The sequence below is a fragment of the Cydia splendana genome, chromosome 14 (genome assembly GCF_910591565.1).
Source record: "Cydia splendana chromosome 14, ilCydSple1.2, whole genome shotgun sequence".
Classification (NCBI taxonomy): domain Eukaryota; kingdom Metazoa; phylum Arthropoda; class Insecta; order Lepidoptera; family Tortricidae; genus Cydia; species Cydia splendana.
The window spans coordinates 3,671,109-3,698,757 of NC_085973.1; the positions used below are offsets into that span (position 1 = coordinate 3,671,109).

Sequence of the window (27,649 nt, forward strand, 5' to 3'; positions counted from 1 at the left end):
GTGCCCATTTTTAAAAACAAAGGGGATGTACAGGAATGCAACAACTATAGAGGAATAAAACTCATGTCACATAGCATGAAAGTATGGGAAAAAGTGATAGAGAGACGCCTGAGAGATGAGAGTGATATAACACAAAACCAGTTCGGGTTTATGCCGGGGAGAGGTACAACAGACGCCATTTTTGCACTTCGCCATCTGTGCGAAAAATACAGACATGCCAAAAAGAACCTGCATATGGTGTTTGTTGACCTCGAAAAAGCATACGACCGAGTACCCCGAGAGGTTTTGTGGTGGGCTCTGAAAGAGAAATGCGTGCCTGGGAAGTATGTAGAGCTAATCCGGTCAATGTACAACCGATGTTGTACACGCGTCCGGTCAGCTGCTGGCACCACCGACAAGTTCAGTGTCACGGTAGGCTTGCACCAGGGATCGGCTTTAAGCCCTTACCTCTTCCTGCTTGTTATGGACGCTCTGTCGTCGGACATACAGGAGGAGGCACCCTGTGGCCTATTTTATAAAGCTACAAGTTACAATTTACAAGCGGAAGTCTCGTTCTAATAGATAGGGTTAGAAAGAGACTTCCGCTTGTAAATTGTAACTTGTAGCTTTATAAAATAGGCCTCTGGTGTATGCTGTTTGCCGATGACATTGTGCTTGTTGGTGAAAACGAACTCGAGGTGCAGAGCAGACTTGAGAAATGGCGGCAAAAATTGGAGAATGTTGGCCTGAAGATCAGCAGATCTAAAACAGAACACATGTTCTGCGATTTTGGCGGTCTCTCCAGTTTTGCTGCCATAGAACTCGACGGCGTTACATTGCCGGTCTGCTCCGACTTTAAGTACCTCGGTTCGCTCGTACAGTGCGATGGCGATATTGACCGTGACGTTAAAAACCGGATTAGCACAGGATGGATGAAATGGCGACAGGTCACGGGAACCATTTGCGACGCCCGAATGCCTCTTCGGTTGAAGGGTAAAATTTATAAATCAGTCATAAGACCTGTCGTCATGTATGGATCAGAGTGTTGGGCCCTAAAGGTGACGGATGAAAAGAGATTGCATGTAGCGGAGATGCGAATGTTAAGATGGATGTGTGGCGTGACGAGAATGGATAGGATAAGGAATGAGTATATAAGAGGAAGCCTGAAAGTTGCACCCATAACAGAAAAAGTAAGGGCAAATCGCCTAGCATGGTACGGGCATGTGATGCGGAGGGATGAAAGTCATGTGACGAGAAAGGTATTACGAATGAATGTGGAGGGAAGTACGAGGAAAGGAAAACCGAGGAAAAGGTGGATGGACTGTGTGAGAGATGATATGAAACGAACGCAAGTGAATGATGAAATGACGGGCGACAGAGAGGTGTGGAAGAGAAAGACATGCTGCGCCGACCCCAAGTGAATGGGACAAGGGCAAGAGAATGATGATATAAAGTTTTCTTACATCTTTTAACTTCATTGGTTTGTATGTTCCTCGTAAAAACAAGATTCAGTTAGTTAAAACTCAATTCCCCATTGCAACTTGCACTTCCAACGGTTCCTATTTAGTATTCCGTGTCCGTGCAATAATTGCATTTGCTCGCAAAGTTCGCTTTCAATGGCACATTCACTACCTCGAAGTTCTAAAAAGTTAACGTTAATACATAGACGGGTTCTTTAGTTTCTTATTCAACTACGGAGGTAAAGTTATAGTAGTGAAACTACGCGTCTAGAGCATCCTACCATTTACTGACAGATTACAAAATATAGGTAGAGTTACAAGAACAGTCTGCAGTAGGGTTGCCAGATCGAAAGGCGCTATTATCGGGAAACAATATCAATTTTTCGGGATTTTGGGACTTATGTCGGGAAAAAAAATACATTCAAATTAAAGTAATTGTATTAAAAACACGTCTCTAGCAACTGGCACACCAAGGCTCAAGACAGAGGGAGCTGGCGCAAACTGGGAGAGGCCTTTACTCACGAGGAGGTCCGCTCATTCAAATAAAAAGTAAAGATATAAATTGTATTATGTAAATATTAAAAATAAGTTATATGTAACCTTAGTTTGTAAACTTTAGTTAGTAATGAGTTGGAATAAAAGGCTTGTTTATTTTTTTATTTTTTATTTTATTAAAATCAAACGATTTTTTACATTATTGGCACTACGTCAGCTCGCTCGCTCGACGACAGTTCGGAACTTGAAATTATTGTTTTATAACGTGAAGCTGTTTTTCGGGACAATTTTCACTTTGTCGGGAATCGGGAACACATGCTAAAAATCGGGAGAATCCCGCCGAATCCCGACCATCTGGCAACCCTAGTCTGCAGCGATTTTGATAGCATACGCAGTGTGTTATTTATACGTCATAATTTCATAGCAGTTTGACGTTTAAAATAACACTGCATGTGCTATCAAAATCGTTGCAGACTTTTCTTGGTCTAACTTTAAAACAACGTTATAAAACGAAGTCCCTCAGCCCGTCTGTCTGTTTTTTTTTTGTTTGTATGTTCGCGATAAACTCAAAAACTACTGAACGGATTTTCATGTGGTTTTCACCTATCAATAAGAAGGTTTAGGTGTGTAATTAGTTAACCCCTGCAAAGCCGGGGCGGGTGGCTAGTTAGGTATAAGAGTATAGGCACACACATACCCCACAGTGTCAAATTTGACAACCGGGAGGTCCAATTGGCGGATTTAAACTATGGTATCGATAAAACTCCATCCAGTCCGATTGCTGGACGTTTTGATTAATAACGAGGAGCTTCAACAGGAGCCACACGCGTTGGCGGACCGATGCAGATAAAGGTAGAAGTTTTTAAACATATCACGAAATGAAAATCGAGTGCTTCATGGTTCTATGTTAAATCACCTACTTATTCAAATGTAATTACGTTTTATTTCTACAATAAAATATTAAAGTGAATTAAGTGAACGTAAAACGGATTTCTCATCGCGAAGCTAATTAAGTATTTCCCATTGAAAAGTGGATTTAGTACCTTATTAACAAACTGGCTTAACGAATATTCTATGGCTGGTTAAGATTAAACTCTTTGTCTTATTTAATTACTCTCTTAAGAGGTATTTTAATTAAGTAAATCACGAGAAATCTTATACAAATTATACAACCCGCCGCCCCGGCTTCGCACGGGTAAACCTTAACAAATTATACACCTAAACCTTCCTCAAGAATCACTCTATTGATAGGCGAAACCGCATGAAAATCCGTTCATTAGTTTTTTAGTTTACCGCGAACATACAAACAGACAGACGCGGCGGGGGACTTTGTTTTATAAGATGTATAGATTTATCTCAGGGCGTCGCTCTCGCAGTAATATTGTGAGTGATATGATGAAGATTTTACCGAACCTTCGGCAAACCGAAACTTTGGTAGGACGGACACTACCGAAAAATGAGAAAAACAGTGGACGTGGCCGAAAGGTTCGGCGGTTATTTGGCCGAAACCGAACTTCGGCCGAAACATGGTAATTCCGAAATCGAAACTTCGGTCCGACACTACGTAGGGTAGACTGGGGTCAATAGAAACACGTCTTGATTGAAACAAGTCAAATTTCTCGAAAACTATAATACCTACGCGTCTGACGCAACACTCGGTACATAACACGCGGTCGGCCATGTTTGAATCCTTGACCAGTAGGGCTCGAGCGATGGTGCGAGACAGGGGTGTCCACGAGCTAAACCAGTTTTTCGCGGTAAAAAGTAAGAACTTCCGCTCTCGTATATTTTCTTATGACTTCGTTTACTCTTGTATTTTGACTAATCAAATTATTTTGGTATTCGAGTTAGGAATAAACGATTGCTTTTAATGGCCATTGATCAGCGTTCGAGCCTTTCTTATATATAATATTTGACTTTGAAGTGATACACGAGGTGTGGGAACGATAGAAACAACTTGCTTGTGGACGATTGAAACGTTTCAATCGTCCTCGCGTTTTAATCGTCCCCAAAAGTAGCCGACTTCAAAATATAAGGAGGTTCTGTATTTGATGCACATATTTGTTCTATTGATGTTCACTATTATTTATGTAGTTTTTGACCTAGTTCATAAATTATGGATCTACGAAGTTTTTTTTAGAAATCTGCAGTTTTTTTATGTGAACATTTGTTTTTAACAGACTTAATAAAAAAGGAAGTTCTCAGTTTGACCCGTATGTTTGTATGTATGTTTGATCGCGATATTTCGCGTTCGGCTAAACCGATTTTGATGCGGTTTTCAGAAAAGTATTTGTTATATTCTGGAGAAGGTTTTGAAGGGACGGAGGATCTCTGTTTGTGAACCGTATGTTTGTAGGTATACAATATTACAAATGGTTAGTAACTCATGCACTTGCTCTCGAAAAGATTCATTTGGTGATTGTGACGATAAGCTGATGATGAAAGCAAAAAAATAATATTTTTAATGAAAATATAATGAAACTTAGATAAAATCATATTTAAAAAATAACGGCCTTAAATAAAAACTGACAAACGAAAAATAATCCGTTCATTTAGGTACAGATTACATTTTAATCACGTTTTAAAGTCGGTGACAAACCTTACGTAATAGTTATTCATTTTATAGAGTTTAGGATTTTTTTATTTGGCATATCGCCATGTTTTTGTTTAATAAAACAATTTAAACTGATTATTTTATTGCGTCTATTATTTCATTTTACATCCCGACGTTTGCAACACTCGTTGAAACATTGTTATAGTTGAAACAAGCACTTTTGTATGAAACATGATTATGCTTTTTTCTGCGATTCTATATCGTTATATTTTATAATTGCATTAAAACTACTTTGGTTAAGATAAATGTATAAGGTAGCAGCAACAAAGAAAACTGAAAGTCGTATACTTTTTCTTTTTCCCCGCGTGTTTTTCGAGATGTTCAGTGGCTCATAAATTGAGAAATATTTATTTTATGCTTGCGAACTTTTGATGAGCTCATTGTATGCAGAGGTAGTGATGAAAAATATTAAAACAGATATAAGTACTTTCATTGTGCCGAATATATTCGAGTGTTTCAATTGACCTTACATAGTGTTTCAATTGACAGTCATGTGAGGTCAATTGAACCATGCTGCCCCATTCTCCTTATTAAATGATTGTCAAAAAACTATGGATTATAGACCATCCAAATACATTTCATTTAGGAACCAGATAATTAACCTTGAAATATTTTGGGCGTACATCTTTCTACTCATAAAAATATAACAGTTACAGGCGGTTAAAGGAAAATTGTTTCTATTGTCCCCGGTCTCCCCTAATAGATAGCAAATGCACATACAATATAATACAATACCTCAATACTTTGATCAAACGCAAATAAAACGAGTAACTACGTAGGTACAATCATCGAATAATTATATTGGAAGGGAAAATCTCATTTACCGTTTCGATTGTACTCGTTTCCAAGCGCCACAGACAATAGACTTGCCGCCATGACACCTTTCATGCTGTCAATTTGTATCGTGTTGTATTGTCCCTGTCTTGTTACAGATACCAGAGAGAATTTGATAAAGAGGAATATTGTCAAAGTAAATTATGTAATCAGTACATTTACAATGATTAAAACTTTTAGAACGCCATTTGACTTTGATCCTTATTTTTTCACTGTTAAATTTGTTAAATATCAAAAAGTATCGCCATATACTCGAGAGTAGGCCAAAGGTATGGCGCCATCGCTCGAAAAGATGGCACCAGTCTAAATTCTCTTTGTAGATACTGAGCTTCATACGTAAATAGTTACTGAAGTTACAATAATGGTTGTGAAGAGAAAGACAACGTTGGAGGTTTTAGTGCTTGAAAATAAAGGCCTAGGCGCTCTAGTGCGAGTAACTGAAAACATGCGAGTTAAGTAATAATTTTAACTTCAGGGGGGCTATTAGAATTTGAAAAATTACATTTTAAACTGTAATTGATGTCTACGCACCTACATCTTCAGTCAGTCAACACTTATGTTGTTTTAGGATGATATTTTATTTAAAAGTTGAAATTGACCTCAAGTACTTGAAGGCCTCACCTTTCAAACTCGACTCAGGTTAAAACTCAAGATATATTATGTTTAAACTCGAGTTTTTTATTTACTGTGAAACATAGACTGAAGGTGAATCTTCTGTAGACTCGAGTATTTTCTAAAGTAGAATATTTTTTTTACTAAAAATATTAATTTATATGGTTTGTTTATGAATTCGGATAATATTACCCACCCATACTGGAATCAGTTTCCTTAGAAATAGGTCATCCACATATTACGTCACAGCAACGGTGGATGTGGGGGGGAGGGTCATGCCAAATGTGACAGTACGTACAAGCTTTTTCCTATCTACGCATAGTCTACTCGTAATAAAACATGATCTTCTCTTCCCAGAGTGACACAAGCCTACGTCACAATAACATTGCCACTTTATATAGCGCTATCGCATATTATCATCTGTCAGCGCTGTCGCATGATGACGTAGGCTTGTGTCAGTCACGTGACCACGAAAAGACGGGCAGAGAGTACCAGGCGGAGTATATTATTATACCATGCTATCTACGTAAGTATAAAAAGTCTGACAAGGGGAGAGGGGGCTCCAAACAACCGAAATTTTGTGTAATGTAATAAATGGACCTCCCAAAATGTTTTCCTTTCTCATAATCTAACTCTAATACACACCGAACTGAACAACGTTGGAGAAAACAAGTAATTAAGCTGATAGTAATTAACACCTAGCATCTAATAATGTTATAAGGACACCTAGGTCTCAAGGCACTTGTGACCTAGGCTTAGCATTGAGGCGAAGCGGGCGTGAATACATATCGTTGTTAGATTCATATTTGTTTACTACACTTTAAAGCAATTAAAACGGGTCACTTTTTATATTCCTCGATTAGTTAATTAATGTTTTATCCCGTACAACTTCCAAATCAATCAGGAATATTCGTTACGATACAAAGGCAGTGGGGCGACACTCCTCCTTTCGAGCATTCTCGGCTCCGTTCCGCTCTACATTGCTACGAGGAATTAAGGCCAAGCCACACCGGATGCGTATGCGTAGACGTGCACGTGCACGTACGCGTCCCGATGCGTTGTATAATACGAAAACTCATACGAGAGGACACACCGCTTGCGTGACGTGTGCGTGACGTGCGCGTACGCGTGACTTGCACGCAACGCAGCTCCGACGAGACAAACCGGCTGCGTGCTGCGTGCACGCGTCCACGCACCGGAGCGGCAACGTCGCTTCGTTGCGTGCAGTGATGACGTTGTGTTTAACTGCGTTCCCTATGAGAGGGCGAACCGAGCAGGTTCGGACACGCACAGCTCGGTGCTGCATAGGTGCTGTGCGTGTACACGCGCAGCTCGCTTGTATTTATTTACAACTCGGCCGGTGCGCGTGCTGGTTTTTAATATGGATTCAGTGATAAAAGAAAAACTAATTAATATATTCGTCAATACGAATGTATATTTACAACATATAGCACAAAGATTCCAAAAAAATACGTCTTATAAAAATTTGGCCTGTGGGAACAAATCGATGTTAGGTACTAATAATACTATTGGAAAACAAGGTTGTTGTATTGTGAACTTAATAATAATATTATGTACTCTGAATTATCTCGATTCAAATATGACACATTTTTTTCCTCTAATTGCAATGTCGGCATTCTGTGAGCTGCTTCCATTTGCAACAGGAGTATAATAGAATAGAATACCATTTATTTCAGTATAAGTAACAGTATAATAACATGATGTACTGTCGCAGGAGTGTATTTTATTTTACTGCACGCATGACCGAGCTGCAGCGTGCGCTTGCGTGACGTGTACAGCACACTGCGTGGCGTGCGCTGCGTGACGTGCGCGTCACCCGGTGTGACAGGGGTGCTGCGCACGTCTACGCTTACGTCGACGCACACGTGCTGCACACGCAGCCGGTGTGGCTCGGCCTTTATTAGGATTTGGGCAACTTGACGTTCCTTTGCGTGCACACTGCACTACCAGCACAACCACAGATAATGACTCGAATTTTGACAACCCTAAATAGCCGAAAAGGATCGTGCGATACATTAGAAAGAAACAGCGTGATTCGTCCCTGGATAGCTGTCAAACTTCGGTTTTGTAGGAAGTTTCCTTTCTGTACAGCAGTAGGTAGGGGAGACCGAGGTGAGTTGTGACATCGTCGATTTTTTGGAATCTATTAACTAGAAACTAGGTCGCAATAGCGCGCGTTTGTTAGTTCAAGTTACGAGCTAACAAACGCACACTGTTGCGACTTAGTTTCTTGTTAATAGATTCCAAAAAATCGACAATGTTACAACTCTCCTCTGTCACAACTCACCTCGGTCTCCCCTACTATTAAACCTGACCAGTAACATTTGAAGGGTACACGGAAAGAACATGTCTAGTCCATTTTTTTGAAAAATGAGATTTTAATCTCAAAATGTAGAGCTCTCAATGAACTATTAGTAACAACTTCGGTTACCTGTGTAATCATAAATATAACTCCTTTTTTTCTTACTTTAAAAACACCTATACACGAAATTAATATGGTTAATTATGTACATCGTTCCTTTCAAACCGCGATAACTCAAAATGTTGTCAGAGTGACTATTAGACATGTTCTTTCCGTGTACCCTCCATTTGATCATTATTAAGACTGTCAAGAGGGCGCTGTTATTCTCATATACAGTTCAGTGTAGTATAATAAAAAGCGGCCAAGTGCGAGTCGGACTCGCGGTTCTAGGGTTCCGTACATAAGTCCGACTCACGCTTGACTGCACATTTCTAATAGGTTTTCCTGTCATCTATAAAGAACTATTTAGTGTATTTTTTTGAAAATTTTAGACCCAGTAGTTTCGGAGATAAAGGAGGGGGAATGGTAATTCTTCGGCTATTTTCTTAAATAAATTCGAATCTATGTATTTTAAAATTATAAAAAAAACATGTCCATCTTTGGGTGACTAATTTACATATGCGTACCAAATTTCAACTTAATTGGTAAAGTAGTTTCCGAGAAAATAGAAAACGTGACAGACGGACAGACAGACAGACGCACGAGTGATCCTTATAGGATCACCCTTATAGGGTTCCGTTTTTTCCTTTTGAGGTACGGAACCCTAAAAAATTAGATCCAGTGAAATTCCGCAACATGGCGCGTGTTCACATATATATTACTGGTCAGGCTTTACATTATTCTGATACTAAGGGTCAATATATAACCGCTTGCTTAATGAATAAAACTACAGTATGCCCGTGCATTAAATATAGCTTCGATCTAACCGCCATGAATTGTTAAACGCAACGTGCCTGGTTTCGTACACCGGCGGTACACGGTGTATAAATAATGTCGCTCCACCATAAAACTAGAGCTCACATATACAAGGTGGCTAAAAAATAACTGCATTCCCGCTGCCAGGGAGGTTTTGCAATTATACTGAGCAACTTTTACAGTGGGACCAACCCCGAAATCGCGAAAAAAAAATTGGTTGTTTCATACATTTTGGCTGGTCCATTTTCTATGGGAGGGTAATTTTTTTTTCACATCACCTATTCGAAAAAGGGCTTTTTTTCCCCGCTAGGAGGGATCAAAGTGGCACTTTTCTTCCCTGCTAGGAGGGATCAAAGTTGTACTTTTCTGTTCTAGGACACGATTTTTTCTTTCTTGCATACTAAATTTTTTTTTGGTCAAATAATACATATTTTGGAACATAACAATTTCCTCATAGTTGATGTGAAAAGCAGTAATATGTGTCACACGGTATCAAAATTATTTCGTCTTGGGCGTTAACACTTGAATCCCTCATTACGCTCAGGATTCTAGGATGGATTGTAGAATCCATCGCTTCATTCAGGATTCAATGTACGCCCTTGACGGAAATATATCATTTACATCCCTTGTAACACAAACTACTATTTCGCGATTTCGGGGTTAGTCCCATAGTAAAAGTTGCTCAGTATAATCCCAAAACCTCCCTGGCAACGGGAATGCAGTTATTTTTTAGCCATATAATTTATAAGGTTTTTATGGGTTGGTTTCCGCTTTCGGATAAAACCCGACGTACAGTCGCCATCAGATATATCGGAGCGGCCAAGGTGCTCAAAAATATCTGAACACGCACTCTAACGCTTTGACAATATAGAGGCGTGTTCAGATATTTGTGAACGTCTCAGCCGCTCTAATAGGTACCTATATTTATCCGATGACGATTGTACATACCTACCCAGTTGGATTAGTTAGAAGTGTAGAAGAAAAATTTGGGAAGGGTATCGCCTTGGCTACCGGTGGATTTGGACACTTTTTTAGGGTTCCGTACCCAAAGGGTAAAAACGGGACTCTATTACTAAGACTCCGCTGTCCGTCTGTCTGCCACCAGGCTGTAACTCACGAACCGTGATACATAGGTATAGCTACACAGTTGAAATTTTCACAGATGATGTATTTCTGTTGCCGCTATAACAACAAAATACTAAAACCAAAATAAAATAAACATTTAAGTCCCCCACAAAAAGTTTAAATAAGGAGCCCCCCACAAAACTAACATGTTTTTTTTTTTGCCGTTTTTTGCGTAATGGTACGGAACCCTTCGTGCGCGAGTCCGACTCGCGCTTGGCCGGTTTTTTCTGATATGACATCTATTTCATTTATTAAGTACAATTCTAATTATAAAGACCTCGTTCATACCCGGCCGTCCAACTAATCGTCATAGTTTATTTCTATTTTTGCGTCCACCGAGATTCGAACCCCTGCCTACCGACGCGTGCCACCCCACTGCCATTTACTGTACTGAGGTACTGACCCATATTGACGCATTTACCTCATAACCGGTGACCCACGAGGGTAAACGTGCCGTGGAGGCTTTGCATGGATACTTGCACTTCAACATTAACTGGACACTTAAGGGGTGAAGTATAGTAAATAATGATATAAAATAGAGTTCAATAGATATGGTTTTAATATGAAATATTTTATTTTCAGGCAACTATTGGACCATAGATAAATACTTTAAAGGTGCAAATATATTTTATAATAATATGTATACCTTCTTCTTCTTCCTCGCATTGTCCTGGCATTTTGCCACAGCTCATGGGAGCCTGGGGTCCGCTTGACAACTAATCCCAAGAATTGGCATAGGTACTAGTTTTTACGAAAGCGACTGCCATCTGACCTTCCAACCCAGAGGGTAAACTAGGCCTTATTGGGATTAGTCCGGTTTCCTCACGATGTTTTCCTTCACCGAAAAGCGACTGGTAAATATCAAATGACATTTCGTACATAAGTTCCGAAAAACTCAGTGGTACGAGCTGGGGTTAGAACCCGCGACCTCCAGATTGCAAGTCGCACGCTCTATGTACTACTACCTCTCTCTCTCTTCCGGGCTATATATCCCACATGGTGATGGGGTCAGCTTTCCGTGTTATTTGCTTCCACTTCGCCCTATCCTCGACGTCGTTTTCGGACACTTTGCACTCAATCATATCTTTTAGCACTACGTCCTTCCATCTTGTTTTCGGTTTACCTCTGCCTCTTTTACCGGGGATGGAAAGTCGTAGTGCTAAATTTCCGACGTAGTCTGGTGGTCTCCTTCTAACGTGGCCATACCATCGCAGCCTACTCTCCTGCATTTTGTCGGCGATGTCACGCACGCCCAGGCTGCCTCGCACGTACTCGTTGCGGATTTTGTCAAGCCTGGTAACGCCGCACATCCACCTCAGCATCTTCATTTCGGCAACTTGAATGGTATGCACGTTCTTTTGCGTAACTGCCCACGTCTCGCTGCCATACATCAGTACGGGCCTTATGATACTTTTATATATCAAACCTTTCAGTTTGACCGGCATTCTTTTGTCACAGGTGACACCCGTTACTTCCCGCCACTTCAGCCATGCAGCGGCTATTCGGTGCTGAATGTTGCATTCTATATCCCCAGAAATGTGCATCATACCACCCAGATATTTGTACTGATCGCACATGGTGACTAGTTGCCCATCGATGGGTATCGGACTATCGTCGCGTGGGCTTGGTTCATTCAGGGATAAAAACTGGGTCTTGGCAACACTCAACACTAGGCCTCCGGCTTGCAACTGGTATGGTTGCAACTTGTACTGGTAATCTATGTACTACTACCTAATAGTCCTAATACATATTATTATAAAATATATCTTAAATCTAAAAACACACAATTGAATGTAAACGATCGGTGCAGAGTAGAACAGAGAAGCCACTTAGTAATGCATCGCTTCGGAAAATCGTTAACTATTATATTCTCCAAAGAAACCCTAGTGTATAAATTTCATTCGATAGCGTGACGCGAGTCGCGACGTATATTTGCGTTACGTCTCATTTTGTGTGGGATTTTGTGTTTCCAGAACGTCCCGCGCGCTGTTCAAAATCCGGAAAATCCCATACTAAATGAGACATAACGCAAACGCGTACGTCGCGTCACACTATCGAATGAAATTTACACTAGTACATCTACCACCAGTTTTGACATTGACATAACGCTCACGTCTACGTAATTAACTTTCTGTACTTCGCGCTTGCACTAATATGCGAGTACGAGTGAGATGCATAGAAAGTAAGTTACGTAGACGTGAGCGTATATGTCAATGTCAAAACTGATGGTAGACGTATAGGGGTACCTACAGGAAAGCGAGCGTTTCTTTGGACAGTATAATGGTTAACGATTCCGGAACGATGCTGCATTACTAAGTGGTTTCTCTGTTCTACTCTGCACGTGTATGTTTAATTGTTTAACATACGGTACATATGTAACGTTGTTATGTACAAACATGGCCATTCACGTGTGCACGTGTCTGGATTCCAATTAGATTCTGAATATGATTGTGGGAATGCTTTCATTATGTCAGTTAGTGGATTGTTAATCTATCAAATGGGAGTTTAAGAGGAAACATGCTTAAGAGGAAAGGGGACTACCGCTACTACATACAAACGTAGTCTCCATTATCCTCTGGATATTGACATAATCACTACACCTTATAAAACAAAGTCCGCCGCCGCGTCTGTCTGTTTGTGTGGTTGTTCGCGATAAACTCAAAAACTACTGAACGGATTTTCATGCGGTTTTCACCTATCAATAGAGTGATTCTTGAGGAAGGTTTAGGTGTATTTGTTAACCCGTGCGAAGCCGGGGCGGGTCGCTAGTAGAAAATATTTTTACATTATTTGTTGTATATTAATCTTAGCTATGCCCCTTAGTGTGCTTTATTAGATATTTTTGATTATTGTAAGATTTGTAAGTATTTAATTTATTTACTATAATTTTTCACTGTTTCTGGGAAAAATAAATAAACCGATACATCATCATCATCATCATCATCATCAGGCTATAGTAGTCCACTGCTGGACATAGCCCTCCCCTAAAGAGCGCCATAGCGCCCTGTCCTCAGCTTGACGCATCCAGCATCTGCCTGCAGTCTTTCGCAGATCGTCATCCCACCTGGTCGGAGGGCGTCCTACACTACGTTTGCCAAGTCGCGGTCTCCACTCAAGAACACGTTTACCCCAGCGGTTGTCGGTTCTTCGTGCGATATGGCCAGCCCACTGCCACTTCAGCTTGCTAATTCTTAGAGCTATGTCGATAACTTTGGTTCTCTGTCGGATGTATTCGTTACGAATCCTATCCTTCAGAGAAACTCCGAGCATAGCTATATACCATATATATACATTATATGGTATATAATTAATTTTCGCCAAAATGTCCTTTACGCCAATTGAACCCAAAGGTATCGAAACAATTATTACTCCGCGATAAAAAAAACCGAAGTTTGGGAAGGCAAACAATAATATAATTATGTAAGTAGAAAAAGGCAGCCAATTTGAAAAACGTATGTAGACGCGACGAACTGGAGTCCCATACAAATTTGCGCCTTTTTTCGATGACAGACTATACCTATACATATTCTAATATTTCATATCAAATAAAGTCAGTATCAAGGACGTACTACCGGTATACCGGTAATAATTGTATGTTATATATTGTCTGCATATTATGCATGAAGTGACTCATAATATAATTATGGTTTTTATGAAACTGACTAAATAAGGAAAACGGTCAAATCGAGGCGAGATATAATTTAACGCACGATTACTCGTTAGTTTTTTCTTCGCTTGGCTAGATGTACTTAGATGACTAAAGAAATTAACTTTATGATGGCAGGTACGGGGTTCAAAGTTGAAGGCAAGAGACCTCAAGGCCCTCCTAAACCTCGTCTTCAGCAGAAGGTTATGATGTCACGGTCCTCTAGGCCTCTAGGCGTCTGAAGAAAAAGAAGAAGACAGGGTTCAAGTTTGTGTTTTTTTTTGTTTGGCGTAGCAATGTGCGAAAATTTTGTGAACATTTTTACGAGAAATTTGTCATGCAACTTTTCACTTAAAAAGCACCCGTTCAGATTAGGGATTATTACTCAATGTTCTTAACTGTTTCATTTAATATTTACGTTACTCATTGGCGCATATTTCAAGTGTCATAAATAAATTAAATAAATAAATATTATAGGACATTCTTACACAGATTGACTTGACTAAGTCCCACAGTAAGCTCAAGAAGGCTTGTGTTGTGGGTACTCAGACAACGATATATATAATATATTGTAAATACTTAAATACATAGAAAACAACCATGACTCAGGAACAAATATCTGTGTCATCATACAGATAAATGCCCTTACTGGGATTCGAACCCAGGACCATCGGCTTCACAGGCAGGATCACTACCCACTAGGCCAGACCGGTCGTCAAATCATAGAAATCGAAACTGTGAGATTGAGAATAAACATGCAGAAAAAATACCGAGAACATTCCATGGGAACTTTGCAATTTTTGAAAGATCTCTTTGGCACATAGCTAGAGTTGAACCAAGAGAAGTATGCAACGATTTTGATAGCACACGCAGTGCAAGTGTTATTTTAAACGTCAAACTTCTATGAAATTATGACGTATAAATGACACTTGCACCGCGTGTGCTGTCAAAATCGTTGCAGACTTCTCTTGGTTGAACTCTATCTGTGTTCAATAATCATTGGAGATAAACACAGCCAACCCTACCACTGACCAACTGCGCCGCATCGGCCGCTATGTAGGGCACGTAAACAGATTGTCCAAACACGGCGGCCGACGGGTTAACAATCGGTCACCCGATATTTTAATTGCTTTTTTATGATATTGGCTTTGGTTTCACGACTACTACAATATTTTATCTACAATTCTACACACATATCATGATGATGATGATGTTCCAAAACCGCAAATTACGGCCAGCATAAAGATTAGTTATTTTCGATACAAGTCCGAAATCCGCAACGAGTGGCGAATTATAAACACACCGAAGGGAGTGTTTTAAATCGACACGACATCACAGAATACATAATAGTACTAGGTACAGAAGACTCACTCTGTAACAAAACGGGTCTGTTACGATCAGGACAGAAATGGCCGCTAGGTGGCGACTGCGCCACGCGCGGCTTATGGCTTTCCCCAAAATTGGTGTGGAACGGATGTACTTTTAGCTACCTCTAGCAAAGCGACGAAATCGCAGAGTGAGCCACGCCACGCCTGACGACATGCGAATTACCTATTCGCACGTATACCGTACAGCGTTTTACAGTACATATGGCCCTTTAAATGTTCGAACGCAGTTACGTAATGTGCTTATTATAGCACCGGTGTAGTAATGTAGCACCAGATGTACTGAAATAGTACATTAAGTAACATGGGGCGTAAGTTAAATATTGCAAACGAGAGTAAGTTAAATCGCGACGGCTTGCCAGAGCGATTTATAGACTCGAGTTTGCAATATTATTACGCCCCGAGTTACACACAATGTTTTTCATCACACTAGCGATACAAAAATTAAATTGGCACTAGAAACTTCATAACTCCCTAGGGAAAACGCTTTTTCTATAACTCCCGCTAAACCTGCGTGCAATTCCACATTTACTGAGCGAGTGTGATGAAAAATAATGACTTAAATTAAACTTCGAATTTTGGCACATTTTACGTTTGGCCAGATAACCTTTTTTATTAGGTTTAAGTCAACTAGAAACTAGAGATGCACCGGATATTCGGTTACTATCCGGTATCCGGCCTATCCGGCCAATAATTCTATATCCGGCCGGATACCGGATAGTGCCTTACTATCCGGCCGGATACCGGATAGTGCCTTACTATCCGGCCGGATACCGGATAGTAACATTGCTTGATTTCGGAGTAAACAAATTGGATTAAAGAAACAGTCACGGTCATAATCGTACTTGTTTATTATTTTACTTACATTAGTTGCATCTCTACTAGGAACGTAAAACGATGAATAACAAAACCAAATGATTACTAATTAAAAAAAAATTACCCTCCCATAGAAAATGGACCAGCCAAAATGTATGAAACAGCCTTTTTTCGCGATTTCGGGGTTGGTCCCATAGTAAAAGTTACTCAGTATACCTAATCCCAAAACCTCCCTGGCAACGGGAATGCACTTATTTTTTGGCCACCGTGTATAACTTAGATGTTTAGTTTCCATTTTGGTTAAATGTAAACAGTTCCAGTGAAACATAATTAATAAATTTTAATGAAATGGTTGAAATAATTAAGCTCTTATTATTCAAGATTATGCAAATATCTGCATGATACGTCGGTTCAACCGACTCGGTTGTTTAGGTAAGTATACATAATTTACAAGGGTTCTTATGTAGGTAAATAAGGACTATTTCTAATTACCTCAGATTTGGTAATTAAAATCATTTTATTCTAGATACTGTCTATTTACGTTTTTACCTGTTCCATCTTCCTAGTAGAATTTGAAAGAAAATCAAGTATTTCATCCACAGCGACAAAGCTCTAACTGATTGATCAGCATTGGGTTAATTTAATCGTGTCGTATGTAGAAAGTGACAAAAAAAATCTACAAATACGATAATTTTGAATTACCTATTGTATTGTTCGCGTCCGTACTTCCGTCAAACAAACAGGTTAACCAAATATCATTAGATGGCGCTGGACCGGGAGCGCCGATTTCTACATCGCGCTAACGATATTTTTATTGGAATTGTATAGGTATATGAGGTTGGGTATATTTTTATAGTATAAGTATCCCCGGGACGTCCCTGCATTAGAGAATGGAGGAATCTACAAACTTAACAGACTATTAAATAAAATATAGGCCTGGGGGCCTACCGCGAAAACCGAAATTCGCAAATTGCGGGGATCTTTCTCTTTTACTCTCATTAAGACGTTATTAGAATGACAGAGAAAGATCCCCGTAATTTGCGTATTTCAGTTTTCGCGGTAGCCCCTCAGGCCTAATTTGCGACCGATTTCACACAAATCACGCGCAGGTTATTTAATTTTATAGTTATAGGTTCAATTGTAAAGAGCACCCTTTTTGAACGAGTTAGGGGTCCAATTATCGTGGGACTGGGAGTAATTGTTATCTATCATTAGTCACATAAGAACGGCTCGTGTTATTGTTTAGCTGGTGAAGCAATTGATTGCTCAAGTAGCTTATTTATCTTTCTTGCCTGTAGGCTGTATGTTAGATTATTAATAGTTCATTGTTGTTGATTTTCAACACCTGAACTGGATTAAATCATAGTTTGTAGACTGACCAAAGCTATAATGGCTCCTCTACATGATGGCCTAGCGCTGAACCAGCGAGATGGCTATGCGATGGTATAGTTAGAGTACTTGAGAGCACGCTGAGCACGCACTATGGAATGGGCCAGTGTAGATACGTTGTCGCCATCGGCCCACTACCTTTGATGAGTTTGATGTGCGGACGAAAAACCGACAACGTGGCCATCCCATCGCCATCCCTCCGCGCCATAAGCCATCCGACACCACTACCCTCTCTACACGGCTTAGTGGGCCAATATGATGGCCCATTGTATAGAGGAGCAATAACCGCGAAAATCGAAGTTCGCAAATAACGCGCATCTTTCTCCGTCACTATAATTAAGCATTCATTGGAGTAAAAAAGAAAGAATATAGAGGGAAGGAAGTGGACAATCGCGCGCGAGAGAAAAATGGGGACTACTTACTTCCACTATCCTCTTAAGCTTGTTTCATACACAAATGACTTAGAGCAGTGGTTCCCAAACTGGTCTCCAAGCCACCTAACAAAACCGGCCAAGTGCGAGTCGGACTCACGCACGAAGGGTTCCGTACCATTACGCAAAAAAAACGACATTAAAATCACGTTTGTTGTTATAGCGGCAACAGAAATACATCATCTGTGAAAATTTCAACTGTATAAGTGTATAGCTATCACGGTTCTCGAGTTACAACCTGGTGACAGACAGACAGACGGACGGACAGACGCACAGAGGAGTCTTAGTAATAGGGTCCCGTTTTTACCCTTTGGGTACGGAACCCTAAAAACTGCCAAATTTGGGCCCACCTCTTGGCCGTCTTAAAAGGGGATTTAAAATATTATTTGCAATTTTTATATTACGTAGTAGTTTCTGGACTTTCAGGGCCCACTCAATACTCGCTCGCGACCCACCAATGGGCCGCGACCGCGACCCATAGTTTAGGAAATTCTGACCTAGAGACAGATTAACAGTACTCGTATACGCTTATCTACCTCTTATCAAACCGGACCATGTTGTCCATGTTATACATGTTTATATGGGGATGTACCGTTATAATATACGGGCTGATAGTACCTACCCACTATGTAATAGCAAAAAGAATAGATAGTATAGAGGGGTCCTGTCATTGTAAATTTTGTAGTCACTGTAAATTTACTGCCATCTATCGACACACGACTAAAACTCAAAATGAAAACGTATAAAGTTATCAAAAAATGTATATATATGGATAAATGATTTAATTATTTTTATATCATTTTGATCCATGTTCATTCACTGATATCTATGTGTTAAAATTGTTAAATATGAAACGGTGTCGTCACGCCATCTATCCGAGGATAGGCTAAAGGTGTGTGCGCCATCTATTCGAGAATGACTTTTGCTTGAATTCCGAGGCACGTTTTTTCCTTAGACTTTATTCGTCTTATACGAAGTTACATATGTCTTTGCTATTACCAAAGACATATGTAACTTCGTATAAGACGAATAAAGTCTAAGGAAAAAACGTGCCTCGGAATTCAAGTAAAAGTCATTCTCGAATAGATGCCGCACACACCTTTAGCCTATCCTCGGATAGATGGCGTGACGACACCGTTTCATATTTAACAATTTTAACACATAGATATCAGTGAATGAACATGGATCAAAATGATATGAAAATAATAAAATAATTTATCCATATATATACATTTTTTGATAACTTTATACGTTTTCATTTTGAGTTTTAGTCGTGTGTCGATAGATGGCAGTAAATTTACAGTGACTACAAAATTTACAATGACAGGACCCCTCTATACTATGTACAGATGTACAGTCAACTGCAGAGATAACTGAGGTTCCCTGCATAGAAATTTGTACTATCCGTGCAGAAAAAACCGGTCAAGTGCGAGTCGGACTCGCGCACCAAGGGTTCCGTACCTACATTTAAGAAAAAACCGGGCAAGTGCGAGTCGGACTCGCGCACGAAGGGTACCACAATGCAAAAATAAAATCGGCAAGAAAAAAAAACGGTTACCCATCCAAGTACTGACCCCGCCCGACGTTGCTTAACTTCGGTCTAAAATCACGTTTGTTGTATGGGAGTCCCACTTAAATCTTTATTTTATTCTGTTTTTAGTATTTGTTGTTATAGCGGCAACAGAAATACATCATCTGTGAAAATTTCAACTGTCTAGCTATCACGGTTCGTGAGATACAGCCTGGTGACAGACAGACGGGCGGACGGACGGACGGACGGACAGCGGAGTCTTAGTAATAGGGTCCCGTTTTACCCTTTGGGTACGGAACCCTAAAAACTACCTACCGTCTTTTCCATAAGGGCACACGACGGGGCCCGTGCCCAGGGCCCCCAATGGGGGCCCCGAAGGACAGACAGTAACAGTATATTTGATTAAGTATCCATAATAAATAGAAGATCTTAGTAGAAAAATGTTAGTTTGATTCGCTTTCTTTACTTTCCAAAAGGGCCTTTCCTATGTGCCCAAGGGCCCCAGCGACGGCCCTGCCTAAGAAATGTGTACATTGCCAAAAGAACACATTTCGTACATGGTCAATACCGTCTGTTATTTCTTATTTACTTAGGGTCATTGCGCTAGTTTTCGTCCGGCTCTAGTTTTCGTTCACTTGACGAAATTTGGATATAAACCTTCATTGCTCCACAAATTTGGACTTATTGCAATCCTTATTAGGCATCTTTACAATTTATCTATCTACACAAAAAATGTGACGTCCCACGATCAAAGGTACCTTATGGCGGGTATGGAGTTATGCATACCCCAGTAATCTACAATAAATAACCTATCGATAACACAAAAGATCAACCTTCTAGGTTGCGTAGTTACAGAGATATGATTTTTTGAAAATAATGTTGTGAAATGAGCAACTTTACGATAGAGAAGTTTTAAGTTTAGCCGCCTAAAAAACTATGTTCCTGAAGTAAGTTACATAGTTGACTACAAATAATAATGCCTTATATATCTGAGATTAAAAAAATATTGCGACTTGTTCTGTAATGCAAATAGAAACTTTTGATATCGACTGATTTATGTGTATACTAACCAATCTCTTGAAAATAAAGTTTTATTTCATTTTCACGATTGATTGCAATGAGCTCTCAAGATTTAAATTTTATCTATTAGAAAACGACACTGACAGACAGTTTAAGCAAAAAACAATACCGATTTAGAGGTGAAAATGTATTTTCTGACTTTTTCATATAAAATCACAAAATTGAATATTTTTACTTTTAATGTGACACACAATCAATTTTTCTGAGCACATATGAAAGAAATTCTGTCATTCAAATGAAATAAATCCTAAAACCCCAACTAAATACTATATTTAACCCCTTATGCCACTTTAAACTTACATAACAATAACAGTATTTGCTCCATACATTTACGAAAAGGTACCTTATGGAAATAAATCTAATAATACATCACTACAAAATATCAATCATATTATAGTTTATCTTTTATGAATAGAAAATATTAATTTACATTAAACTGCCCCCAATTTAATTAGTTCTTCGTCATAATAATCTTAAAAAAGACCAATAATTTGTATGTAATGAAAAGGTACCTTGTGGTCAAGTTACATGATGAGGCATGATGATGATGGAACAGTTAGGATAAACTAATAATATTTTGGGGTTAAGATGGTATAAATCGTCTATTTCTTATCAATAATATATTTCGGTTGCTATTGAAGATAAGCGGCATTGAGGTTCAATGACCTCAGATATTCCATAAGGTAATGCGTCGGGCATTGGCATTTTTCAGCAAACCAATGGCTGATTTACTGCATGCGACCAAACCAAATGAAGATTATTCTAGTTAAGAAAGACTTGACGAGAGTAACTTTGGTATAATAGCAGTCTACTTGGATTTGTGATGTCGGTCTATGTACGGTTATAATATTTGCGAGGCGCCCCAACCAGAACTGAAATTATCAAATTAGTTTTGCAGAATGCTAATACAGTTCTCTACCAAACTTCTTTTCCCGTATTGACTAGTTTTTTTGGGAATTTTCAATCTTTTTTCCATAAGGTACCTTTTCTACTAAACTCTGAGACGACATTACTAGGCTTATAACTAACTTATAACAAAAATAAAAACAGGTAAACAAACGTTACGCATTAAGGTTTCAGATCACACAATAAAAAAAAATTGAGCATTTTTTCACCTCTTTACAAAACATTTAATATCTCCGAAACTAGAAACCCTCATAAGGTACCTTTTCCCGTGGAACGTCACAAATATATTTCGCAAGTAGCAAATTAAAAATGAAATGTATTATTTGCTAATCCGTCAAGTGGACGGAAACTGACACTGGACGGTAAACTGATGCAATTACCCTACACATCTACATAATTATAAATATAAAATAAGTACATACAGTTTGAATGGTACTCGCCGCGGGTCTTATGTTTATATTTCATGTGTTTACTACGTTCGAAATTAGCATATGTAAATAGTGAACTGGTTTTTAATAGGTAATTTTGAGAACTAAACTAACATATTATCTCAAATTAAATTTAATAGTCTTCTTGCCATTAGGTACGTATTTGACACCGACAATAAGTCAACTTTGACAGTTGACAATATCACAATAATGTTTTTGGCATGCAAAGTTGACAGACAACAAAACATTTCGACAATAGGACAATAGTTGCTATGGCGTGTCAACTGTCAAAGGCCAAGCGGTTGTCAGGGGTCGCGAACCTTCGCCGCTCGGTTTAAACAAATACGTGTTTTCATCATGTTTTTCCTACTCAGTCTATCTTTAAACACCGTTAACAAGATCGAATGCAGAATGTTTAGACAAAGATATCCTTCAGCTGTTATTTCGAGTGTTCGTACTAGCTATAAAGCAATGGAACACACAAACAAACCCTGTATGGAGTAACTATTAGCGCATTGAATTGTCGAAACGTGACAGCTAAGATAATTGCCATCAATACTAACCTTATATGAGAAAATCCGCGTCCGCGCGAGCTGTTACACTCACTATTTAACTTTAAACAGTTCTTGTGATGCTAAACAAGGGTTATTTCAGTGTATTTGGTTGATGTATGGTTTCGCGTTTGGGTTTTGCTGCGTCGCAGCGTCAGAGACGTGCGTTCAACGCGGCGTTCTTTCGCAGACTGAACTGAAGAACGAAGTCGAAGAACGGACGGAACGGAGCGAAGCGCGCGCGGGTCGAGGCGCCTCGCGCCTGCGCGCGTGCAAGGTCGAATCCAGATAGATATGCGAAGTGCTGAAAAATGGGCTGTCATTGTAGTTCCTTATGTAGCCGTTGGCGCTAATAGTTTGATTTATGCTAGAGGCTCTACGGCGAAAATCTAAATTTCTGTGTACTTTGACGATTCAAAAGAGATTGTAAAATTCTACTTCATTAAATGAGATTCTTTTTTATTTGAAATTAGAATTAATTTCTAAGTTTACTGAGCAGCTGAGCAATTTAGTAACTATACTTGGTCAAGCAGATCTTGTCAGTAGAAAAAGGCGGCAAATTTGAAAAATGTAGGCGCGAAGGGATATCGTCCCATAGAAAATTTGAATTTCGCGCCTTTTTTTACTGACAAGATTTGCTTGACCGTCTATATAATCGCCGAGAGATGTCTCTGCGTGCAATTTAGATGGCGTTATCGTTAGGTTTTCGCGTCTGGCTTAAGATCCGTCTGCATTGCTAATGTTGATATCTAGGATACATAGCTCTATGAACTAATCAATTTTTGCTCCTATTCTTATTAATTCCAGTAAGAATGGGTACAAGATCATTAATTTCTCCTCTCAGTCTCACTGAGATCTGAATTTCCTTATTTTCAAATTTTTAATTATTATTTATGATTATAATGTTAGGATGGATCACTGAAAATTTTGCATGCAATTATTTTTCACTCTTGTAATAAATAATAAGACAATCGAAAAAACGATCAAAATAAGGGTATACTGTCCTTTATTTTGGCTTTTTTACTGCGGTACATTTGACATAATTATTCATTATTAAATTATTATTATATCAAAATTATTGAAATTAAGTATGTAAAATTATTTTCTATAATCTCGTGAATCTAAATCTATGTACATATTTGTAGCAATCTAATTTGAACCTTTCATAAAACACATAAAAAGTATTTATTTTGTTAAAATAAACGAAATTCGTTCCAATTACTTATAGAACAAGGTTCAAATAAAAAATTGGAAATTTTTCTATGGTGGGTCTTACGAGGGTAATAATACCAATAGGTATCCAAAGAGGAAAATAGGGTTAACCTTTGTATGGAGAAGCTGTCGTCTCCTTCTCTTAAATGGCCATAGACACAGAACTATTAGTACTACCGTACAGAAAGGAAACTGCCTACAAAACCAAAGTTTGACAGCGGTTCAGGGTCGAATCATGCTGTCCCTTTCTAATATATGGCACTATCCCTATCGGCTATTTAGGGTTGTCAAAATTCAAGCCATTATCTTATCTGTGGTTGTGCACGCAAAGGGACGTCAAGTTGTGCCTATCCCTCATAATTCCTCGGAGTAATGCTGAGCCGAACGGAGACGAGTTCGAGTTTGCCCGAAGGGAGGAGTTTCGCACCCCTGCCATAGCAATTAGTTTTAAAACTAATATTTTAGTAACAATATTAGTTTACAGATGGCTCTGCATGTAAGTTAGAAGTAGGGCTTGCATTCCGGAATTCCGGAATTTCGAAATTCCGGAATCTCGGACAAATTTTCCGATATTACAATTCCGGAATTGAGACCAGTGAATATCGAAAATTCCGGAATTGGATTTAAGTACTTTTATTAGATTTACTATTGAAAAGTGCCGAGAAACTACACTATGCTGGTGCTATTAGCCGTGGCTGACATAAGTCTGAAGTCTAGCAGCATGCATCAACATTTTATTAACACTTTATTAACCATCGAATTTTTACTTTTCATACCTTCTTGTTAATGCAAAACCATACATTTACTTGTCCAGAATCCTACCTACGGGAAACCTTTGAATTTTAAATTTATAAATATTAGGATATTTTATTCTCAATTCAGAAAGAAATTTCCTCAATTAAAGATTTCGGATTCTGTAGTGTAGCAGCAGCAGCACATTATTTATATTCTGAAGCGCTAATGAAATCATTTAGCCCATTTGGTTTAATTTCAATAAGGCTTGCGTTTTGGGCACTAGTCGGCAATGCATAAAGGTAATAGGTATGAGTAGCTGAATAGGTAGTTACTTTAATACATTAAAAACAACCTTAACTCAGGAACAAATAATCGTTATACCTTAACACATTAAATGCCCTTACCGAGATCGGAACCCCATCAGGACCTTCATCTTCGTAAACAGAGCCACTACGTAGTCTACGAGGCCGTTACATTTAGAGATTATATAAAACTAGACATCAAATGGTTTGCCAGCATTCGTAGTTTCCCCAAATACATATATACGCCGTATCATTGAAGTGAATAAAAGTGACCATAGTATAATAAGGTGCTAAAATAAGAGGTGCAAAGATGGCACTAGCCGCACTACTCAATTTATTGATATTTTTCGATTAATAATACTTCAAATTAAATTCCACTAAAACAAATACTTTCTTGAATAAACGTAAAGTATCAGAACTTCACATTTTTTGTTGATTTTTATTAAAAAATCTAATAAAAATATGATTAACCCTAATTCCGGAACCAGTTCCGGAATTCCGGAATTAGGACCGAGTATCGAAAATCAGTTCCGGAATTGGAAACCGTCCGATATTGCAAGCCCTAGTTAGAAGGCGCTATCGCTTGCTCTTTGCGATTTACATAAATGCATTAATGCACACAACATATACAGGGTGGAAAGGCACGACGATCCTTTCCGGAAATGGGAGATAGTTTAGCCTAAGCTCTATATTTTCTCCATAGAAACTATGTTAATATGGGCAACCGTTTCTAAATTATGACCTTTTAAACATCCACGCAAAAAACTACTTTGTTCTAACCCTAACAGGTGACAGGGTCAATGAACTTACTTGTAAACAATCAGTATTCGACAGGAAATTATGCTAATTTGTTGCCATCTAACCATTTTTAGGTCTGCTTACAGCACGGTAAGAATCATTGCAGGATTTTCGCTTTCTTAGTGGTTCCACTTGTTCAATACTTGAATGAAATAGTTATGTTATTCCTTAATATTAATAATACTAACCACAACATTGTTTACAACGACAGTTCAAATGGTGACATTGACAACCACTCAAAAGTACGCAATCGTCTTATAAATATCTCTGGTTTCCTTAACTGATAAAAAGGTTTTAGTTTCTTAACACGTTTCACAAAATTATTTTCGAATAATTGGAAACTATTTAAAATAATAAAAAATTACATGTAGGTTGTGTTAGTTGCACCAAATGAACTTGCAAAAATGAAATACTAAGAATAAATCAAGAATAAATACTTCTTCAATACCAAACTAACAAACCTTCTTGCGTGGTAGGAAATAGACAAGACGTCTGATGTTTGAAATTAAATTTTCATTGAACTATACTTATTGAATGTCATATTCTTCAAATAAAAATGTTAGATGCTCGTGGCTATTTAAATTTGTGGGGCTGTGTAAAAGATATGGTGTACCAAACCAAACGGAATGTGAAACTGCGGACGAAATGAGACAAAGGCTAATTGGTGCTTTCTGCGGAGGATAAATGACGAAGAGCATACACTATATCGCATGTGCATCGACATACTCGGGTACGGGCTGCGGCGGCGTTGTAATACACGGAGGTACATTTGAACACCGTATGTGAAAAGAAGATAGTATTAAATATTGGAAAAAAGTAATTATCTAAGAAAGTAATAAAATTGTTTGTAATATTTTTGCATGCATTTGATTTATTTGACATTTATGCGTCATTCATACATCATTGCGATACTGTCAACGATCGGAAAAAAGTGTAAAGTCCCGAGCTTTCCCGACGGAGATCCTTAATCTAGCCGTCATGTGCACATGCTATAGGGTTATCACCACAGTTAAAAAGTAGTATTTTTGCAATTTTTATTTTTTACTCAATTAACGATTCTTACCATTACCAATAGTCTCTGTATCACTTAAACGACCTAATACTTCCGGGAAGGATCGTCGTGCCTTTCCACCCTGTATATAAAACAAATTCGGTTCGAAGATCAAATTACTTACTTTTTGTGACTTCTTGTTCTTATTAATACCAGTAAGAATGGTTAAAGGAGGAAATCCATACTAATAGCAGTGGTCGGCAACAGGCGGCCCGCGGACCTCTCACTTGCGGCCCGCGAGCGTCCTTGGCTATTTTGTATGTAATATCAAAAAGAATAGATAGTATAGAGGGGTCCTGTCATTGTAAATTTTGTAGTCACAGTAAATTTACTGCCATCTATCGACACACGACTAAAACTCAAAATGAAAACGTATAAAGTTATCAAAAAAATTATATATATGGATAAATGATTTTATTATTTTTATATCATTTTGATCCATGTTCATTCAACTAATATCTATGTGTTAAAATTGTTAAATATGAAACGGCGTCGTCACGCCATCTAGCCGAGGATAGGCTAAAGGTGTGTGCGCCATCTATTCGAGAATGACTTTTGCTTCAATTCCGAGGCACTTTTTTTCCTTAGACTTTATTCGTCTTATACGAAGTTAGATATGTCTTTGTTAATATTGACAAACGACAATGTCTGATAAAGTAATTTATGACTGAACAGAGTGCCGCCCGCGGCGGCTGTTTCAGCTCCGTTGTTGTATACGTTCGTGTGCTCGCATGTGGCTCGCGTAGCCGATTTTATTTGCGAAGACCCGTGCGCATGACGGGCAGGAAAGCACACCATTGACGTAATTATACCTAATAGCCGCTGGTGGGCGGGCCTTCAGCTCATCCCGTCTGATATCGAGTTCCACAAGTCGACGGGATTCAAAGTCATTCGTTTGCTTAAAGACGAAAGATCTCCATACAGGGCGGTCGGCTGCCTGCTTCTCCCCTTCTGCGACCTGTCGCGCGCGTTCGAGATGATAGACCACTCCCTCCTCCTTAAAAAGCTATCTGTCTACGGCTTTGATGGAA

The 27,649-nt window shown here is 38.9% G+C and overlaps 2 protein-coding genes across 3 annotated transcripts in view; both read right to left on the minus strand.

The window, feature by feature from the left end:
- Nucleotides 1–22,714, minus strand: part of LOC134797041 (1-phosphatidylinositol 4,5-bisphosphate phosphodiesterase) — a 115,420-nt gene extending 92,706 nt beyond the window's left edge. For both annotated transcript variants that reach the window (XM_063769256.1, XM_063769255.1), the window contains exon 1: nucleotides 22,533–22,714. The gene's annotated coding sequence lies outside the window, so the exon portion shown is untranslated. The remainder of the gene's footprint in view (nucleotides 1–22,532) is intronic.
- LOC134796982 (uncharacterized) lies at nucleotides 11,341–16,762 on the minus strand. Its single transcript, XM_063769174.1, has 2 exons — nucleotides 16,754–16,762; nucleotides 11,341–12,045 (listed from the first exon to the last, which is right to left on the minus strand). Exons 1-2 carry the CDS (start codon nucleotides 16,760–16,762, stop codon nucleotides 11,341–11,343), a joined length of 714 nt encoding a protein of 237 aa, XP_063625244.1.
- Nucleotides 22,715–27,649: the final 4,935 nt, after the last annotated feature.